The sequence below is a fragment of the Sebastes fasciatus genome, chromosome 17 (genome assembly GCF_043250625.1).
Source record: "Sebastes fasciatus isolate fSebFas1 chromosome 17, fSebFas1.pri, whole genome shotgun sequence".
NCBI classification, from domain to species: Eukaryota; Metazoa; Chordata; class Actinopteri; order Perciformes; family Sebastidae; genus Sebastes; species Sebastes fasciatus.
The window spans coordinates 18,643,197-18,662,875 of NC_133811.1; the positions used below are offsets into that span (position 1 = coordinate 18,643,197).

At 44.0% G+C, this 19,679-nt stretch overlaps 2 protein-coding genes across 4 annotated transcripts in view; one reads left to right on the plus strand and one right to left on the minus strand.

Moving 5' to 3' along the window:
- The window catches only part of pag1 (phosphoprotein membrane anchor with glycosphingolipid microdomains 1), a 60,718-nt gene that overhangs the window by 8,427 nt on the left and 32,612 nt on the right, over nucleotides 1-19,679 (minus strand). For 2 of the 3 annotated variants that reach the window (XM_074613191.1, XM_074613189.1), the window contains 6 exons: nucleotides 11,177-11,212; nucleotides 9,612-9,846; nucleotides 8,353-8,410; nucleotides 4,229-4,325; nucleotides 3,003-3,172; nucleotides 2,400-2,831 (listed from right to left, as the gene is read on the minus strand). In XM_074613191.1, coding sequence (XP_074469292.1) covers nucleotides 2,400-2,831; nucleotides 3,003-3,172; nucleotides 4,229-4,325; nucleotides 8,353-8,410; nucleotides 9,612-9,802 — 948 coding nt within the window. In that variant the 5' untranslated portion in view covers nucleotides 9,803-9,846; nucleotides 11,177-11,212. The remainder of the gene's footprint in view (nucleotides 1-2,399; nucleotides 2,832-3,002; nucleotides 3,173-4,228; nucleotides 4,326-8,352; nucleotides 8,411-9,611; nucleotides 9,847-11,176; nucleotides 11,213-19,679) is intronic. The other variant, XM_074613190.1, reaches the window with a different exon arrangement.
- Nucleotides 15,026-19,679, plus strand: part of LOC141754250 (uncharacterized) — a 164,658-nt gene continuing 160,004 nt past the window's right edge. Inside the window, exon 1 of the mRNA XM_074613183.1 lies at nucleotides 15,026-15,126. The gene's annotated coding sequence lies outside the window, so the exon portion shown is untranslated. The remainder of the gene's footprint in view (nucleotides 15,127-19,679) is intronic.

Genomic DNA, 19,679 nt, shown 5'->3' on the forward strand with positions numbered 1-19,679 from the left:
TACACTATAGGGACATGAATGTATAAGTGTACCAAAATACATGCCAATCCAGCCAATAGTTGTTGAGACATTTCACTATTACACATTTCAACTTCAGCAGCAACTTTAGTAGCGCTAAAGGAAAAGTCAGGTAATCAACACAGTCATTGTCTTTTGGGCACCATGGACATCTGCACCAAACTTTAACAACAATCTATCCAATAGCTTTTGAGATACTTCAGTCTGTGGAGCAGAGTGGTGGACTGACAGACCAACACTGCCACCCTTAGAGCCACGCCAGTCCATAAACTGTAATTATCCCTTTAAATAGGAGAAGGGAAAGTATTGCAGAGGCAGGAGGAGAGTGAATATGAACAGACCTGAAGAGAGGAAGAGTGTGTGGAGAGAATCAACCACACGCAGCTTTGTGGCAGATTGACTTGTCAGCTTCTGACTGTCTGATGCAATTCTTTCTGAGCTGTGTGAGTGTGTTTGTTGCTTTGTTTGTGTGTTTCTCTGATGGATCTCGGCATGCGGAGAGCAGCATGCTGAGAGCAGCAGCAGCAGCTCGGCTCTGTTCGGTGCATGACACTGAACCGCGTTTCTTCTCTTCATCTCACCTCTCCACTCCTTTCCTTTACATCTCCATCTCTCACCCCTTCTCCTCTCTCATATACTGTTTCTTCTCTTTTCCCTCCTCTGTAGTACAGATGGCTTCATTTGTATGCCGATGGGTTACGTTTCTTTTTATTTCTCTCTATCTCACAGCCTATCACTCCTGACTCTCTTTCTCTCTCACCCCTTTATGCCTCGGGGTCCTCTCAGCTCTTTTTGAGTTTATCTCTCATCATCTCTCTGTCACTATCTCTATTTCGTCTATTACTCTCGCCTGCTCTTCCCACTCCAGCTCACATTTTCATTCTTCTCTTCTCCCTTCACTGCTACACCGCTTCCTCTCTGTCACTCTCCCTAAAGCAGCACTGAGCAGGCAGATTAACAGATGATAATTGTGGCGGCGACACATCTCATCATTTTCTTTGTACTCCGTGGTCTTGTTCTAGCTACGATGATGTTTTACGGTGTTGTTGAGTAGATGACCCACCTCCAGTTTATGAGGGGATAAATTGTGTTATTAGGATGAGGATAACTTGGGACATTCGAGAATGAGAGAAAGGCTACCTAAAAATTCGAGTCAGTCACATGGCGGTATTCTTGATCAAGTTATTAACATTTTGTGTGGGTTTGTTTTGACTCTTACAGCTGTAACATTTGAAAATAAGAACATATTATCTATAAAATCAATCTCTGTCTCGGTTCTATGAAAGTTCAACCTGCAAAGCACCAATCAGTGCTAAGAGTGTACACGAGAGAACCAATCAGGTTCTGCTTCTTCACCATGTGTCCTCACTGCTCTGTGATTTGGGTTAAAGAGCATGAACTATTGCTCAATCATAAAATTTGAAACCTCATAACTAATTATTTTATTAAAACATTATGAATGACATTAATATAAATGCCAACTATGTTAAGAGTAATTTTTTAATCTTGGTTTTTACCATTAGCTACATAGACGCTTAATAACACAGCTCATGCTGTGCTCATTACTTAACTCAACTGTACAATAATTTGTGCTATAATTCAACAGTGCAATACCCTGGTATTAAAGCTGCAGTAGGTAGAAATGGAGCAAATGTGATTAAAAAAAGTTGTTTTTATAAAACGGATTTCACAGACCAGAGGAAAACAACCAATCAGAGCCGAGCTGGAGCCTGCCTCCTGGTCTGAACTCCCATCAAACGGTCAAACTAGGCAGCGCTGATCAAATATGAATAAATATTCTGTTACTGTAATGCCTATTTCTCTCCTCAAATGTTTTCAGAAACATCTTGTAGTGTACTGTTTAGCAGTAAAATGAGAAAGTTTGTGACCCGGCAGACATGTTGAGATCAGTTGAGGAAATACCAAGCACTGCCCATCAGCCGGAGCAAACTTACTGTTATTAAACATTTTTTTCTTATTTTTTTTTTATTTTAAAAATGTATTTCCCACTGCTTTTTAATACATTTTCTGCTTTTGCATTACCCTTTTAAATGCGTTTTTCTCTGTTCCATCAAATTAGGACTTAACCTGCACTACGCAACTAAACTCTACAGGTGGAAGATCACATACACACACACACACACACACACACACACACACACACACACACACACACACACACACACACACACACACACACACACACACACACACACACACACACACACACACACACACACACACACACACACACACACACACACACACACACACACACACACACACACACACACACACACACACACACACACACACACACACACACACACACACACACACACACACACACACACACACACACACACACACACTATTCTCACCTCTCCATTGTGCATCCCGACCCCGGCCAGCCCGTTCATCACCATCGGCTGGTTGTCATTTTCATCCAGAACCTTCTCTGGTACCGGCGGAGGTAAGTCCTCTGGTTCCTCCACAGGCTTGTGGGAGGGAACGCTGGCGTTTTCGGAGCGCCGTTTGGCCTCCATGTCGGCGCTGTGACGGCTCTTCTTATTCAGGTCGATGGAGGCGTACTCCACCCCCGCGCACAGGGGCCCCCGCTCAGGTGTGGAGGGGCTGAGGTGGCCGTTGAGGAGGGGGGGGGGATGATGGGGAGGTACATCGGGGCTCTGCTGGACGGTACCGTTGGGGAGGCCGAGCTGTGCCGGAGGGGAGTCTTTGAGTTCCTTCACCGTCTCGTACAGGGAGTCTTCCACGCTGACGTCACGTGACGCCACCGCAATCTCCTTCACCACCTGGATATCACATACACACACTTGGTTCTTTACTGTGCTTGAGCAATATACATATAATACATACAACAAACTGCCAGCCAATCAAAGTTGTAATCTCCTGTAACAGCCACATTCAAGCTCAGTGCTCGTAAAAACATGATTCGAGTGTAGGTGACATTTAAAAACATTGACCTCATAGGTGCTGTCCCCTGAGGGTGGGGGTCCGTCCCCTATAAGGGCGTTGTTGGGAGGAATGCTTGGAAGCTCCCGGTCCTGAGGACACTTGGAGGACCTGAGCTCTGATTGGCTGGAGAGCATCTCCTCTGATGGCTGGGGACTAGTGTCCTGTGTGTCCGTGAGGACTGGTGGAGCAGAGAGAGAAAGAGAGAGAGAAAAAAGAGAGAGAATCAGGGCAAAGTGCTTTTTTTATGAGAGCATATTTTTAACATTTACTTGTACTGAGACACATTTTCCGTATTCGGTCACTGCAGAATAGATCCATTACTATTTACAGTTTTCTGTTACTGATATTTAGCACCCACCCACGCACAAATGACTAAGAACATTACATAGATATAGCCCAAAAAAAAAAAACACCAGCTGATGTTTAAAATGAACCAAAGCTGAAAAACAACTAAGATATTGCATAACACCAGCTGCTAATGTTATTATCATGTCGCTGAATTATGAACGTTTAAGGACGGTAGTGACTCTAATATCAGTATCAGAGAGTAAACCCCTTAAAACTCCGGCCCAGCCACTATTCGGTCTTTCAGAGGTTGTAGCGTGCTCAGTTTTTAAGCTGGACTGAAGATACTGGTAGCATATGAAACTACAAAATCTAAGGAATCCATTGTTACCATGTCATGTTAGCTCAGGAAGAACGCTTAATAATGCTACGAAGTTACACAAAATTTTGGCGAGGAAAAACTGGCATAGCGATTTTCAAAGGGGTCCCTTGACCTCTGACCTCAAGATATGTGACTGAAAATGGGTACTATTGGTACCCACTTTATGATAATGCATGCAGTTTGGGTAAAAAAACATGCAGTTCTTTGCATGCAGTATAAAGGTGTTATTTTTGCCCATTCTAAAATGGTGTGTTTGAATATTTCAGCATACTGGGATGCCTAAACAGTCTTGGAATTACATAAATTGGGTATCACTGTAAAGCTGAGACTCTTGTGAATTCAATGATCCCAATTGTATTCCTGTATGATGACGTTAGTCCCCATAGTAGCCATTTCATTTAGTGAGACTATCTACTGTTGACTTTTTATCTACCCTGAACATCTCCTGTCCCCCACTCCTACCGCTCTGAAACAAAGAGGGCGGAATGGGGTAAGAGGTTAATATGGTTAATGACATGGACAAAGAAGGCAAGACATGCAAAGCTAAAGCTAACTACGTTGGCTTACTTGTACCGCTGGTTAGAGGACCATTATGAGAGCTGCTTATAGCCACGTCCGTCACCGGACTGTCTGCTGATTGGCTGATCGTCTCTTTCTCTGACACCTGCACAACAAAAGGAGAAGATGTTTGACTGCTGGTCTGAGCTCAGAGGCTGGCAGATCAACTCAGTAGTGACAGAACTGACAAAAAACATCCAGCCTTAGAGGTTATTTCAATTACACGTCACAGTCACACAACAAATTTCAATTTCTAAAGGGAACAGAAATCAATCTGCACTTGTCAGCTTGCGCAGCGTAGACAACTTTCACACCTCTGTGCGACACAAAAAGCCGGCGTCAGCAGATTGTAACGTGTTCGGAAAATTATTTCTCCAGGATTTTGGGGAAGTGTCATATTTGCAGCACTGATTAAGATTTTCACGCTTCCCTGTTCTTTATCTCTGCTTTTCTTAGCTTTTTCCAATCACTTACTGATTACTTTAAGCTCATTATCATGCCTAATTAAATGTATTTTTACCCACCAACAAAAGACATCTAGAGATAGTCAACAATTCTTACAAGACTAAAAAAAAAGCTGATTTATGCCTAATGAAGATACAATGCTTTATTCTTATCTCAGTTTATTGTAGTTGGGTTTATGACAGGCTGAGCTGATGATAAAAAACACTGCATGGGCACATATCACTTTATGTTTTTAATGTCACTTTGGTTCACTAATAATAGAGTCTGAAACCAAGTCAGGGGTAATAACACAGTACGACTGAGGGTGGCATTAGTAGTGGCACATGAGTGAAAACCACAGAAGATGATATTTTGCGGATACCCACAGGGAAATGTTAACTTCCCTTCCTCTGCAGGAAAGTCGAAGCGACAGAACAACAACCCTGCAGCTGGCAGGGATTGAGTCTTGCTCAAGGACACTTCAGCAGTGCAGATTTTTCTTAAACCAGGTCCGGCTCGTTTCGTATTTGCTCTATCACATGGCAAAATCGGCAGCCAAATGAGCTGAAAAGGAACTACGCCCATCAACACTGCATGTGCCGAGCACCTGCCGCACTGAGGCATGATTCATCAACATGCACTTTAAACATAAACTATCTTGTTTCTGTAGACAGAGATATCGCTCCGTCACTCACGACTAAGAGAGAAGAAAGAACTGTGAAAATATATATGAACCGCTGCAGATCAAGATTCTCTTTGTTTAGGTTTGTTGTTTTCCTTCAGTGTGAGCAGGCAGGAGGTGGTGTATTATAGAGGCTCCACAACCCCACCTAGTGGTCAATTACTCTCATAGCTATTGGGGTCCATGATGTAATCTTTTAACTATTTTATGACCCAAATATCCTCATCCTCATCCTCATCTGCAACCGCTTATCCCGTTAGGGGTCGCGGGGGGGGCTGGAGCCGATCCCAGCCGACATTGGGCGAAGGCGGGGTACACCCTGGACAGGTCGCCAGTCCATCACAGGGCTGACACATAGAGACAGACAACCATTCACACTCACATTCACACCTACGGGCATGACCCAAATATCTCCTGTGTTATTCTTTTGTTGTTTTATTTTCTTGACCAAGATGGGAAATAGTTACAAGATGAAGATCTCCTAGTCTCACCATTTAGTCCACATCCAAATCCGGATCAGGGTTGTCGTGGTAGAGCGATTGATAATATAAGATAGTTTTAGATTTCTGCTGCATTTTGCAAACTTTATGGGGATGCAAAATGGCTCACACAGTCCTCACAATAAACACGAGATGTGGTGTTTTAATAAGTCTAGATCCAGACTGAATGAAAGACTTATTTAAACAATTAGGCGACAACATTTGAACAAACGTGGCAAGCAGAGTAGGAGAGAGCTCCTTCACCGTGACAGCAAGACTGATCGCAGGCGAGCGAGGACGAGGAGGAGAGCCACACATCTACTCATTTGCAAAGACAAAGACCCCCATTTAACTTATCAGCCTGTGACAAGGACGGTCCGTCATTTAAATGGGCCCCTCCTGAAACAACCTGACCATCCAGCAATTGAGGGTTAGAGCGAAGATATCCATTAAAACGCAAAAAGGCCTCTGAGGAACGTGTACGTGCACATGGGAGCATGTAGGGTGACACACACACAAAAAGCCCCGGAGGGAGTGACAGGATAAGAGAGGAAGTGGATGTCACTTAGTCTGTGAAAGCCGGGCATTTGTCACACTTAAATGTTGCTCGGTTACTGAAGCATCAGTATTGGGGGAGTTGGTAATAATGACATGTGACACGATCAAGAGGACATTGTGTCATTATGAGTAGTAGAGCATACATCGAAAGGGCAAAGGTCAACTCTATAAACAGTGAATATTCAGGTTATTTAGATTGCTTTGTGTTATTGTTTAATTGTATTTAACTTAATTCTCTTTTCATTGACTTATACACTACAATATTATTATAATAACATGATGTGAGAATAGCAGCAGTGGATGGGATTCCCCCTCATGTGCTTTCTGAGAAGGAGTAACCACTTCCCCATCATTAAGAAACAACCCCACTAACAACTGGAGGCTGTCAATCAGCTGTGTGAGGGGAGGCTTTGTTTTGTGTATGTTTCTGTGACAGCGTGATGGAAGTGGGTTAGAAGGCAAATGTCAGTGTGTGTGTGTGTGTGTTATTCAGGCATGCAGACAACGTGGAAGCACTATCTACAGCCTCATTTGCCGGTGGTTACACTGCCTGATTACAGACATGTCACTCATACACGCTGGGACTAATGAGGACTGCGTGTATGCACGTGTGTGTGTGTGTGTCTTTCTGTGTACGCATGCTTCCATCTGTAACACAATGTGAGCGCTTTAAAATAGATCTGAGTAATTATATTTTCCAGTGATTAGATTTAATTATTGATCTTTCATCTGCTAGAGTTTCTAGAGTTTCCCCAAAATCCCCAGATGTCATTGAACCCTGACTTCTATGGTTTACATACATACGTTTGCATATGTGTGAGACTGTGTAAGAGAGCGAATGTGAATGTTCACACACATGTTATTACTAATCTGCCTGTCACACTGACTCAAAACACACAGCTGTTCCCCTCCACGTCTCACATCACGTAGATAACACCCACACACACAAAAATACATCAAAAACACAAGAAGCAAAACTTGAAACCTAATCACAGCTTTAGACGTTCTCAGGAACAGCTTTTGCATCAAAGCTGTCCTCTAAGATGCTTCAATATTGCCTTTGATTTCGATTAAAGGAACGGTGTGTAGCATTTTGGGGGATCTATTAGCAGAAATGTAATATAATATTCATAACTATATTTTCATTAGTGTATAATCACCTGAAACTAAGAATCGTTGTGTTTTCGTTAGCTCAGAATGAGCCCTACATGTCTACATAGGGAGCGGGTCCTCTTCATGGAATCCGCTATGTTGCTTTGCCATGTTTCTACAGTAGCCCAGAACAGACAAACCAAACTCTGGCTCTAGAGAGACTTTCAGGTTTTTACGTTACCTGAAGGCCACCGTAGTTCTCTGCGGTAACGTGAGCCACAGAGGGCAAAACCGTGGTACCGCCAGCTGCAATCTGACTTCTGTTGCTCCTAAAGTAGTGTTATTATGGTAAGGATGGCCTCTGAGCGTGGCAAACCGCATTACCACAGATTTGCACTTGGTGGCTCACGTTACCGCAGTCTTGGAAAGGAAGGAGTGAGCGGAGGGGTACTCAGTAGATGCCGCCAAATACTACACACTGTACCTTTAAAGTAATAGTTTGACATATTGGAACCTTTCCTGGAGTCTTTGCTGGTTGCCTGAGGCCAAGAAATATAGTCCAATCCATAACCCCTGATAAAACCAAAGTGCCATTTTCACACTTCGGTTTTTGTATGGATAAAACAAACAAGAAATATGTAATCAGTAGTGAGCTTTAGAGGTGTTGGTAGGTACATGTTCTGACCTTCAGACCGAGCCAGGCTAGCTGTTTCCCCATGTCTCCAGTCTTTATGTTAAGCTAAGCTAACTGGCTTTAGCGTCACATATAGCACGGCAAGAAAGCGAATAAGCGTATTTATCAAAATATGGAACTATTTCTTTAACATCTGCAGATCATTCATGTACTGTTGCAAGAAAAATGCTGAAGTCTGACTCACTCCATTCATGAGGTTCTCATGGTCTCCTGCTGGATGTCCGTTGACTGCCTTCTTCTGCCTAGAAAGAGAGAGGAGCGGAGAGATGACAGGGTTAAAAGATGAGGAATGATTAATGAACATACAGGACACCAGGCAGCTAATATTGTAATTTCTGGCGTCGGCATTAAAGTTAGAATCTTGTGTGAATCTAAAGGAAAATTAAACTGTTGTTTCTAAGTTGGATCAGTTGCAGACCTGCGTGTTATGCATTGTTTTGGCTCATTATTATGCTCATTTTCAGGTGCATACTTGTATTTTAGGTTTCTGCTAGAACATGTTTACATGCTTTAATGTTCAAAAAACACTTTACTTTTGTCAGACCGGCTGTGCTGCAGCACCTCTTTTCCCCATGTCTGAAACATCCCCTCCCCTTGTTAAGATTGGTCATCTGAACCAAACTCTTTGGACTCCGCTCAAGCTCTGCTCTAACTAGCTCTGTTTGAGGGCGTGCCATACTAGCCGCTAGGCAGGTATTATGCAAATGTTTTACTTGGTGACATCTTCAAGCGTGGCGTTTCAGGCAGTTCAGAAGCAGTGTTCCTGTGGGGGAGAGTAACTCCCTTTTGGCGTGGACTTTGGGCTTTGTAACTTTGCAGGAAAAAGCACAAAAGCATAATAGGTCCTCTTTAAATTAAACAATAACTATGAGGTTAAAGTGCTGGTTTTCAAGTTTAATTAAGGGTTCAAATCCACCCAGTCCAAAGTCTTTTATTCAATCAGCTATTGGCCTTTTGGCCAAAATGTAATTTGTTTAAAAAGCTGGATATCACAGGCTTGTCTCCTGCTTTCTGCCTTCTTCGCGCTGCTTTCTGTAAGCCTCAGGGACATTATTGCCCTATTCCTGTTCACCTCAACTCTTTTTGCGCTCGGGGGTATGAAAACACTTACAATACTCCAATTTATACCTGCTAGATCTTTTTGACAGCACACATGCTCATTAATTACAGCTGTAATAAAGTCCTAACACCCCTGAGGACATTCTTACTCAGCAGAATTGTTCCTCATTGTTGCTGCACCCATAATTACTGTAGCTAAGAATACCTTCTCAGGTATTTGTGCTACTTTCACCTACAATGCACCATCGCCATTTTCCAGCGAGGGTAATTGACTGCAGGTAAAACCAGTCAGCCTTTCCTGACATCTGCTAATTATGTGAGTGTTTCCCAGAACGACAACAACACATACGGAGGTCAGTACTGCTCATGTGAGATGGTGCTCACCCCTGGCAGCTAGCACACAGCAGCATCAGCATAGAGACCAGCAGCAGGGCGGTGAGGACGCTGAGGGTGAGGACCAGGACCAGCTGCCCGCTGCCCAGCCACGACGCCACCCCCGTAGCAGCTGCTGCCCCCGACCCGACGACACCCGCCTCCGGCCCCCACCACACTCCACTCAGCAGCACCGGAGCCATGACGCATCACACTGTGGGGGGAGAGGACATCGGACTGGTACCGGCTGGGGAAACACAGGGGAAATAAAAACACAAAATTAAAATATATTTACCGGCAATGATTTTCTAGTTAGATTGTTTCTTCTTTGGAGAGAGATAGTAACAGCTTTGAGCTTATTAATCTGGTTGAAACACTTTATATTACCTTACGTGACACTAAATATGTAGTGGAAGAATCCTAAATGATTATTGTTGGTTGAGGATAAGTACAGTTTACTGAAATATAGTGTGCAGACTGTGTCTTATTTGTCCAGCAAACAAACTGGATTGGTTTGATTTTGGTGCAGCTGCTTCATTGCAGAGAAATGCATTAATCATCCACAGCTTCTATAATGAAACAGCGATGACTAACAACATGGAAATTTTAATCTGACCATTGCCAGTAAGAACTGCACCTGCTGGTTGTGGTTCAATGACAATGTCAAATCAACTAGTAACCAGCAGCTCAGCTGTATACTGTGACCAGTCATGGCCAGCAGGTGGCAGCACAGAGCGGAGTCAGACTGCAGTGCAGACTGATCTGCTGCAGTGGCCCTCACACACACACACAAGAGCCTCCACAACTGGTGTCTGGGGCTCTGCGCACAGCATAAGCAACCTCCTCACGTCCCCGTCTAACATCCAAAGTTGGGACTCACTGAGCTGATGGAACCCCTGATGTTATCATGGGTGATTTATGGGGGCTGCGGGTGACTCACGGCGAGGGGAGTGCCGCGACGGGGATGAGGGATGAGTCTTATAAAAACTCCAAACAAATAAATGCAGAGAGGATGTTTGCACTGTGTGTGCATGTGATGACATCTGGTACCGCAGTGTATGATAGAGATGGAGGGCAGACGGTGGAGCAGGAGTGATCAAAGGTGACATGTGGGATGATTGACAGGGGAAGATAGTGAGCATCTATCTGTCTATCTGCCCTCGTTTGCATGGCCTTCGCCTTCTCTCTGACGAGACAGCTATAGCAGCAGACCTGGCAAGGATCAGGAGACAAGAATATCATTGTTTTCTGGCATGTGCCTGTCTGGAGCAATGTGTATATGTGTGTATATTTAGTGGTGGTGGTGAAAAACTCCATTGTGTCTCTCTGCTCGCCTATGCTAATGCGACCGGGGAGTGTGGGAGTTGGGGGGAAGCGTTCCTCGACGTCTTGCAGGGAAGGGAAGTTTTGTGGCGAATCAGACATGAGCTGCAAAAGCCAATTTTAACTTCTTCTTCAATAAGGACACCGAGGAATTCTAGAGGAAGGCAGGTTTGTGTTCCCCCCCGGAGTGAAATACGCCGCGGCTCAAGTTGCTATCAGTGTGAGTGGCTGGTGAGAGGCAAACACAACCTTACCTTGACACCTCGGATGATTAGTCAGGTCGGCCTCGCCTGGAAGAGAGGAGATAAAAATGAGAAGGGAGGGGGATTACTGCTTGGTGGAGGCTGAATATTATCCTTGGAGGGTGGTGCTGTTGCGTGTGTGTGTGTGTGTGTGTGTGTGTGTGTGTGTGTGTGTGTGTGTGTGTGTGTGTGTGTGGATGGCAAGAGCGTACGCTGGGCAAGTGTGTGAGTGTGTGGGAGAGTGGCGAGGGACTTGCGAGCATGTTTGTGGTTTTTAATACCCTTATCAAATACATATTGGACAACAGGCTGCCTGCAAGCTCTCACACTCACACAGCCATGTCTTCAATGCTCTCTAACAAACACACACACAATGTCCACTTTATTGACCAGTGCGCTCATGTAACTGAGAGGATAATAACCAGGTGACATCATCTCTGAATTGTATCATGTAACACATGATATATTGACTGTATTCTCCACTGTTTAACATCACGCACACACATTTGTACACTCCCCAAGCTGCCGTGTTTCAATCTATAAACTTACACCAGCTTTGTACATTCAGGTACATTCAAAAATGTTGACCTTGTTTCATTGATTTATCTGTGGTTAAAATGTCATCAGGTGTTCCGCCCCTTAACATGACTATCGCCTGATTGAATTCCTTATCTGGTCTCGTCTGAGAGGCTCATGTGTGTCCAGGTGTCACTCTCTGCCACTGTGTGCCAGCTTGTGTGTGTGTGTGTGTGTCTCTCCGCTGGCACTTAAACCAGAATAATTACCGGCTGCCACAGCACTGTGTCTCCATGGCAACATTCCCTTCTTCCCCATCAGCGCCGTTTACGGTGGTAGAGAGAAATGTTTTGAATGCAACTCATTCTGAGGTGGAGTTTGTGTGTGTGTGTTTAGGTATGTTATTGCTTTTATTGTACACTTGTTTTTTACCTTAGGCTTTGTTGTACTGGATGGTAATGAGGATGACGAAGTAAAAGTAAAAGTTCAGGGTCAGCTACTGCACTTCAATATTCTTGAACTGTGTCCAACTTGTTGCTAAGGTGTTGCTCAGTTGTCATGGAGATGGTGTAGTTGTTATCATGTGACCCAAGTATTGAAATTGGGTCACGTGATAACAGGTGGTCGTATATGAGGGGGATATCTGAACACCTGTCTCTGTTCTAGTATGGTCACTAGCATCAGATAGAGACAATCTCCATGACAACTGAGCAACTCCATCAGCCGACGAAGGCCACAGGATGTGGTTGAAAGCTTTGGACACGACAAGTTGGACCTTGTGTTTATACTTTTTTGTCCAAAGTCAATAATGAGCCTTCAGGGTCGCCCTATCAAGATGATGTGAGTTGAGTTTTTATGACATAAACTGCCATATATACTGCAAAATCTGTGTTAAAGAGGACCCATTGTGCTTTTGTGCTTTTTCTCTTTCCTTTAGTGTGTTATGTAATTTTCTGGTGCATGTAAAAGGTCTGCAAAGCCCAAAGTCCAGGCCAAAGGGAGTTACTCTCCCCCACAGAAACACTGCTCCTGAACAGCCTGAAATGCCTCACTTCAAAGGACCATTGTATAACAATTAGGGGGATCTTTTGGCAGAAATGGAATATAATATTTCTATTTCTGTTAACTTTTCCTGCTTGGGCCGGAGTCGATAATGTTACCCGCTCCCGTCGCTCTCTCTCTCCTGCTTCACCACTCACTTCCCACGTACACACACACTCTACGCACTGGCTCTGCTCCAGATGGCTCTACAGAAGGCCATGTGCGTTTTCGCGTCGGCCACCGTAGCTCTCCAACACGCTTGGCACACGGGAGAGGCTTCAGCTGGTTGCAATCTCCTCACCTCACCGCTAGAAATCGCCAGATCCTACACACAGGACCTTTAAGTCCTGCCTTTTCTTCAGTAATGTGGTGATGTCACCAAGTAACACATTTGCATAATACCTGCCTGGCGGCTAGTTTGGCACGCCCTCAAACAAAGTTAGAGTGGAGCTGGAGCGGAGTCCGAAGAGTTTGGTTCAGTTGATCGTGTTGCTCTGGCTCTATCTGTTTGGCGACGCTGGGAAGCTGCTTGACATCCTCCTGGATCCACCTTCTCACATATGTTCACATTATATGTATTATTTTTGTCATATGGATCGTCTATGTTGTATTTTCATTATGTTGATACTCTGTACACACGACATCTATTGCACGTCTGTCCATCCTGGAAGGGGGATCCCTCCTCTGTTGCTCTTCCTGAGGTTTCTTCCATTTTTTATTTTTTCACTGTTAAAATGTTTTTTTTGGGGGGAGTTTCTCTCCTTATCCGATGAGAGGGTCACACTGTAAAGGACAGATGGTGTCATATCCTGTACAGATTGTAAAGCCCCCCCGAGGCAAATTTGTGATTTTGGCATATACAAATAAAATTGACTTGACCAATCACAACAGAGCAGACTGGGCTCTTCAGGAGGGCGGGGCAGGAACTCATACAGAGTGTTTCAGGCAGAGGGTGAAAAGAAGTGCTGCAGCACAGCCGGTATGAGGAAAGTACAGCGTTTTTTTTAACATTAAAGCATGTAAACATATTCTATAATCAAACAAAATCTCTGCCTCCACCACGTTAACTCAAATGGCATGAGGAACCTGTTAAGTACAAACACAGATCCAGCTCTGGATAACATTGCAGACATATTTCCCTTCTGAGTAGAAAATATGTGTGGAGTAAACCATCCATTCTCCCCTCTGAGGACACACTTCATCCCTAAATAGTTGATAAAACGCCACACATAAAAGCTCTGAGTGTCTTTTTAACTGTGGAAAACTCCTCACAGGCCACCACCATGTGATACAAGATATCGAGCCAACAGTACAACTGAACTCTCTTGTGCTGCCTCTCTCTTTCTCCCGGCACTTTCAGGCTTTGATGAGAGAAAACAGGAGCTTTGGACGAGAGACAATCGGTGTGGCTGTCTTCTGTTTCATGCCATAGAAAATAACCGACTGGAAAAGCCATTTGAAAAGGAATGTGTTTTTGGGAATTAAAAGGCAGAAATCCAAATTTTACCCTCAACCAGCTGTACACACACAACACACGGACCAGAGACTAACCACAAGCCCCATCAAGGCATAACCTTCCATGTGAGAAACTAGAGCCAAGAGCCCTGCAGCTCTACAGGCAGAAACCCTACCTGGCATTGGTGTGAAGCGTACCAGTGAGGCAGAGCCGTGTGTGTGTGTGTGTGTGTGTGTGTGTGTGTGTGTGTGTGTGTGGTGTGTGTGTGAGAGAGTTTCATCTGTTGTACAAGCTGTTGGACGGCAGCGAAAAGACAGAGAGAATTAACATCCACAGGCACAACAGCGCTTCGCTTTCTCAGCTGCCTGTGTGGCTGCATGACACGTCCCTCTGCAGGGTCCTCTGGGTGCAGGCAGACGGGGAAGGTTTATAGTTGGATGGGTGCTGAGAGATGAGCCCCAGGAAGCTTCTCAGAGGAGAGCCAGAGGCATTTCCACAATAATAAATAATCCAGTTTTTAGAGGAGAAAACTTTCTTCAAGCAGACGTGCTAGTGTGGAGGAGCACTGCAGGAAGTAACGTTTCTAAAATTATTATACAGGAGAGAAGAAAGTGATGACGGGAGTTTATTCCAAACAACGAGAACATTTGCTTCGTTTGCAGAGACTCCTTTTCGTGCACCGTTTTGGGAAAATTAACCAGGATTTTTTGCTACAATAGCGTTGAAGCTTTGTCTAATGTTCGGTGATCTTTCTGGACAGCAAAAATATGAATACATGCATACACACAATGCACATTAAGTGGCACACAAATGATGCCACTAACACTACACTTTGTTGTTTTGCAGTGTAAAGCTGCAACGATCAATCGATTAATTGTCAACTATTAAATCAATCGCCAACTATTTTAATAATTGATTAATCGGTTTGAGTATTTTTTTAACAAAAAAAGTAAAAATTCTCTGATTCCAGCTTCTTAAATGCGATTATTTTCTGGTTTCTTTACTCCTCTATGACAGTAAACTGAATATATTTGAGTTGTGGACAAAAATTTGAAGATGTCATCTTGGGCTCTGTCATTTTATAAACCAAACAATTAATCGAGAAAATAATCAACAGATTAATCGACAATGAAAATAATCATTATTTGCAGCCCTATTGCAGTGTCTATAAGCACAAGTCAAAGGCCGTATGCGCACTAACAACAACACAGAACCCTGCAGGGTCTCTGTACTGTTGTTTTTTTGCCAACAGTAGCATACATTGTGTACTAAATTTGGAATAAACCCATTGAAACAGAAAAAGAACTTCCCTATATTGTATATAAATACATACATTCAAATTGAATGCACAAAAAGCTATTTTAAAGTTTTCTTTTAGGGGATTTCCACTGGTCATTATAGAAGCAGAAAAACAATGAACATGGATGCACCAGATAATAAACACACCACTGACCATCTTGTGTCCTGACCGGAGGGCCATTTGGATTGGACGGTGGGGGTGGGAGACATGGGGGGAGGGGAGATGAAGGATAGGGGACGTCTGCCAAGAGAGAGGAGGGAGGGGAAGATAAAGAGAGGAAGAGGAGGGGGGTGCAGAAACCATAAGGCAACCAAAAGAAAAGAAGAGAGAAGACAACTCTAAAAGAAGAGATGAAAAAGAGAGAGAGAAAGAAGTGGCAAAAGCAGAAAGCACACATAGTCATAGTGACACACACACGTACACACACACACGCCCATCCCCAGGGAGCGTTGATGAAATACAGCTCCCCACAGGCTGCAGTGCAAGAGGGACGCTGCCTTGACTGAGACAATGCAATTAAAGAACATACACACACACACACACACACACACACACACACATGCACAAAAACACATGCAGAGGCACGGCCATATCTGTTGAATTAAATGCATCATTAAAAATAAAGAAACCTACAAGTGTCAGTTCATAAATGAGGTGTGTGTGTGTGTGTATCTAATTTACTAATCACTGTCCGTGTCTGCGTGTGTACGTGTGTGTCTGCGAGCAGGAAAACAGGTGCCTCTGATCAGGGGGACATAATTTGTGTTGCCACGGCAACGCTGCCCATCCTAAGGGTTAATGGTTTTAGCATGAGAAATTGATCTATCCTCCCTAAATGGGGAAATTGAAACTGCATAATTTAGCAAGGCTCCCTGATTTCTCCCCCCCCTCCGATCTCCCTCTCTCATATTACAGATGTGTGTTATATCTTCATCCATACACACAGGACTCCTCTCTCCTATGAGATACAGTAGCTATATCTACTAGCGGCAGCATTTATATCGATCTCCCACTGGGGACATATAATAATGAAATATGAAGCGTTTTCACCCCCGAGCAGATAAACGTTTCCCTTCCTGAAGTTCTTCCTGATAGATTCAAAGAGACGCAACAGCCGTGCTACCAAGAGTCTTATCTGTCATTCCTCACGTATGTTAGTTCTTTTTCCTTTTCTCTGTATGCATAATGTACCACTATGAAAACATTTAGTAAGAGAGGTGAACTACATCCTCCGGGACGGCAGGGTGGTCTCGTGGTTAACCGGAGAAATCTGGTTTCAAGAATTCAACCTCCTCTCCTGAATCCCTCCCAGCTGTGAGGCTGCAGAAACAGCAACATGTGTCTAATGTCTTCACCATAAATGACAACGCTCCCGTCTCCCTGAGCATTTCTGTGACCTCGCAGACCCACTACAGTCCACAGGGGATCTGTGTGAGTGTGTATGTGCAGGGTTTTGTGTAAACACGTGTGTGTAAAATCTGCCTCTAGTTAATGTCACACGGCCCCATGGGAAAGAGACATTTCCTGTCTTCCTCTCCCGGATTTCGAGGACACTGGTGACCGTGAAGAAGTCTTCGGTTGCCTGCAGATGTTTTTCTGCACAGAAAAGGCTACTGAGGCAGAAACTACTGTATCCAAACTGGATGCACACAAAGCTGCAACTCTACTGAGGCTGGATCGCCTCGGCGTTTGCTAGTCTGACTACTGGTTGTAAAATGTTAAGCTCTGAATTTCTGGGTATTAGAGGATGGTAACGTCACTTTAAAACAAAACTAGGGCTGTCAAAGTTAACGTGGTTATAACACGTTAACGCAAATTCGTTTTAATGCCACTAATTTCTTTAATGCATCAACGCAATCGATCTTTTGGAAGTTTTTGACTGGCATCATATGAAACTAGAAAACCTAAGGAATCCATTGGTACCAACCATGTCATACTAGATTGTCGTGAAGGAGGTTAAATAAAACTTGCACTAAATTTTGGCGAGGAAAAACGGTAATGTCCATTTCCAAAGGGGTCCCTTGACCTCTGACATCAAGATATGTGAATGAAAATGGGTTCTATGGGTACTGTAATGGAAAATTACGATGTAGGTAGTGATGCCTCTTTGTGCAACAGTGGAAAGTTATTGTCTACTCTGTCTGCATGTCTCATGTAGTGGGAAAGTACTGAGTGTTGACGTTCACGAGTCTCACCTTTACAGACATGCCCACTTTATGATAATCACATGCAGCTTGGGGCAAATCAGCGCACTGACACACTGACAGCTGTTGTTGTCTGTTGGGCTTCAGTTTGCCATGTTATGATTTGGGCATATTTCTTATGCTAAATGCAGTACCTGTGAGGGTTTCTGGACAATATTTGTAGTTATTTTGTGTTGTTAATTGATTTCTAATAATAAATAAATGCATACATTTACATAAAGCAAGAGAGTATTTAATACTTGACAAATCTTTTCCCCTCTTTCTTCTACTTTATCTACCCTAATATCGTCTTTTTTGCCGAGGCCCGAGGCCGTTGCTCTGCATTTAAATCATTTGGACTTGATTCTGTGAGCGTTCGTTCCACTCAGTTCAACAGCGTGTGGCTTCACAGAGAGAATACTCACTCTCTCACCCTTAAACACTGAAAGCCTTTCAATTTCACTTCCACTTTTTTCCTTCCCTCCCTTCTTTCGTTCTCACAAAAAACAGGTTTCTCAGGCCTCGCTTTAGTCGTGTCTTGCTTACTCATGATAAATCTTTCAATTTCAACTCTATTTCGCAGACTCCCTCCGCTCCTCGAAAGGGGAAGTGTATAGTACTGTCGCCGGTGTTAACAGCTTCACCCATCAGTAAAAACATGACTGTCTGCAACTCCCAAAACCACGACTACCCTCTGAATATGTCAAGCAAAAACTGCTGCTTAGCAAGCAATCGTCGATTAAACTGTAATTAAGTGAGCTAAATTCAAGACATTATTTTACCCTCCACATCCTGACGAAGCACTTTTTATTCCCCTCACTCCAGCAGGAAATGTCATTGTCTCAAATTGATTAGCTTTGTGACAGCGTTGCCGCTCGGTTAATAATAAAATGCTAAAACAAAACACACTTCGGTAATTGTGCTGCGGAGCAATTTTCTGTGATTAAACAAACCAGCCAGGCGTGTCATCCGAATATGTAAATGGCAGCGTTGAGCGCGAAGAAAGGAGATGGATTGTTGTACTGATTTCAGGGATTGTCACTCACGTTGTAAGTGACCTTCTCTGCAAACACTAATGGAGGGTTTGAGGGGGGGAATGAACTGTTGAACTCTCGGAATTTGAGGACGAAGAGCACGGATGGGGCTCCGAAGCTAACAAAGGGTGCCTGTCTGTTTGTGAGTCATTTTGACTCCTGCTCTCCAGCTAAATTGATACTGAACTAAAAAAAGCAGACCGTTCTCCTCTTAAGAATAATATTACGCTTATTATTATGATCAGGTAGATTTATTCAGCGCCGAACGACTGCACGCATAAAATTTCTCCATCGATGTCACCTTGCGATGAAGATTAGCATTAACGTGAATGAGGAGTAGATACGACCACATCATTATTCAGTGCCACTGGCCTTTATGTGCTGAATAGCCGCCAAGATAAAGGGATTATCAGGGAGGATGGAATAGAATGAAGGATATTGTGTGTGTGAGGTAATTCATTCTAAAAGCTGCTAATGAGATGCAACAGATGCCTGGAGATGCAAATACACATGTGCCGATGAGGTGGACAACACACACTCCCTATCAAAGATGCATTAACACGCGGCAATATAATTCTTTCTTGCAGACACACCCCTGAGCTGTTGAGGCTACACGCTGCCGCCGCTGCTCTGAAAATTGCTGCGCAGCACTTCATTTATCTCCTCCTGTGACACCGGCCTTTTGGACAAAAGGTGCAGGGGCAATAGGGGGGAATTAATAGTGCGTGTGTGTGTGAGTGTGAGTGTGTGTGTGTGTGTGTGTGTGTGTGTGTGTGAGCAGATGAGCAACTGAAATGGAAATGTGATCCGTCTCTTTACAAGGCTCCGACCACAGCAGGGGTGGGTTTATTAGACGGGGGCGAGTGGCGGGGGGTCGGACCCTTTGTACCCTCGGCAACGTCGGACTATAACACATTGAGAGGGAACACAAGTCTGGTTTGCTAATGGGGGTGTGTGTGTGTGTGTGCATATTTGAGGAGGGGTT